Source organism: Poecilia formosa, unplaced genomic scaffold (assembly GCF_000485575.1).
Source record: "Poecilia formosa unplaced genomic scaffold, Poecilia_formosa-5.1.2 Scaffold893, whole genome shotgun sequence".
Taxonomy (NCBI): Eukaryota; Metazoa; Chordata; class Actinopteri; order Cyprinodontiformes; family Poeciliidae; genus Poecilia; species Poecilia formosa.
Genome location: NW_006800832.1, coordinates 13,600 through 14,988, shown reverse-complemented (window position 1 = coordinate 14,988; position 1,389 = coordinate 13,600). Strand labels below are relative to the sequence as shown.

At 40.0% G+C, this 1,389-nt stretch overlaps 1 protein-coding gene across 1 annotated transcript in view; it reads right to left on the bottom strand.

The window, feature by feature from the left end:
• Positions 1 to 284: 284 nt before the first annotated feature.
• LOC103131988 (perforin-1-like) overlaps positions 285 to 1,389 on the bottom strand; it is a 9,323-nt gene continuing 8,218 nt past the window's right edge. The window contains exons 8-9 of the mRNA XM_016667079.1: positions 745 to 1,241; positions 285 to 658 (exon numbers count right to left, since the gene is read on the bottom strand). Of these exons, the coding sequence (XP_016522565.1) occupies positions 508 to 658; positions 745 to 1,241 (648 nt within the window). The 3' untranslated portion in view covers positions 285 to 507. The remainder of the gene's footprint in view (positions 659 to 744; positions 1,242 to 1,389) is intronic.

Sequence of the window (1,389 nt, the reverse complement as noted above, 5' to 3'; positions counted from 1 at the left end):
TGTACATTTGTTGTTTGGAAAGCCAAGTTTTTATGCTCATGATTTATTTGTAAAAGCAACAAGAGGGTCAGCACTTCCTGTCTCAACAACAGGTTAAGCAGAGCAGTGAGTGTGGGAGCCGCATGTCCACAGACACCCAGGTTGGTTCTGAGAACCGAAACAAGAACGAGTCGGGCCTAAAGGGAGGTGCTCTTTTCTTGTCATTGTGGCTGCTGGTTCATGTGAGCAACAGGTTGAAGGACAAATTAGTTCATAATCAATAATTTAACATCATCTGGTTTAAATTGAAACTACAATGCATTTCTGATATTAAATGATATTTGACCCAATTTCAAATGTTTGCTAACAAATAGTTTTGGTGGCACCAAAGAATAGATCAGCTTTCTTTCTAGACTGATGCATAAAAACCCAATTCTCCTCACTGCCGGTAATTGAATATTTATTTTTTGCAAAAATAGATGCTGGTATTAACTCTATAAATTCTTCTGCATCAGCAGAGTAAATGTATCAATTTGTCTGTTGTTGAGCTTTTTCAGTTAATCTGTGATGATAATGTTTACTGACCTTGCCAAAAAGAAACCAAGCATTCCACCACGGATTATTGGATTCGATGACTCGGGTCTTGCGTTGTATGGAACCATAGTAGATCTTGGCATAGCTGTGAACAAAAGAGGAGCCATATAAAAGGTGTGCTCATCAGGTTCCATAAGGTCTTTGTTTTTTTTAACCTTTGCTTCAACCCACCCGTCAGTTTTTCCAATAACATCTCCATATAGATTCCAGCCTTCAACAATGGTCACTGCTAGAGTTCCCCTTGAGGCGTGCTTAGGGCAGCAGTTAGAGGCCACATTAGGAGTTTTGCCCACACAGTGTGGCTCTTGGGGTGATTTCTTTACAGCATTGTCCTTCAAATACTGCTCAATAGCAGCTTTCATCTCTACCTTTTGAAGCCTGCTTGGCACGAGCTGATAGAGAGGTCGAAGGGAGTGCGAAACAACATCTGGATGTTCTTTCAGGCTCTTTTGCCAGTTCATGAAGCCCATGGAATCATTTTGGAAAATTGAAAACTTCCCCAACCAACCATTTCCTCCTGACATCTCTGTGAAGTGTTGGTGGAGACCAGAGCTGAAGTTAGTGGCAACATCCTGGTTTTTTAGGACACTAATGCAAGAATTGGGGACACTAGAGAGTTTCACCTTCCCCAAGCCAACAGCAACACCCATAGATAAACAGTTGTGGGTCTGGGTGAAAGAACAGAAAAAAGATTTTTCAAAAAGCTGCTTTTACAGCAGATATTTGCATAAAGACCCAGACACAAGCAGAGAAGAATATGTTCATGTAGAAATTCTTGGAAATTAAAATGGACAAAAAATAAAATAAAATAAAATA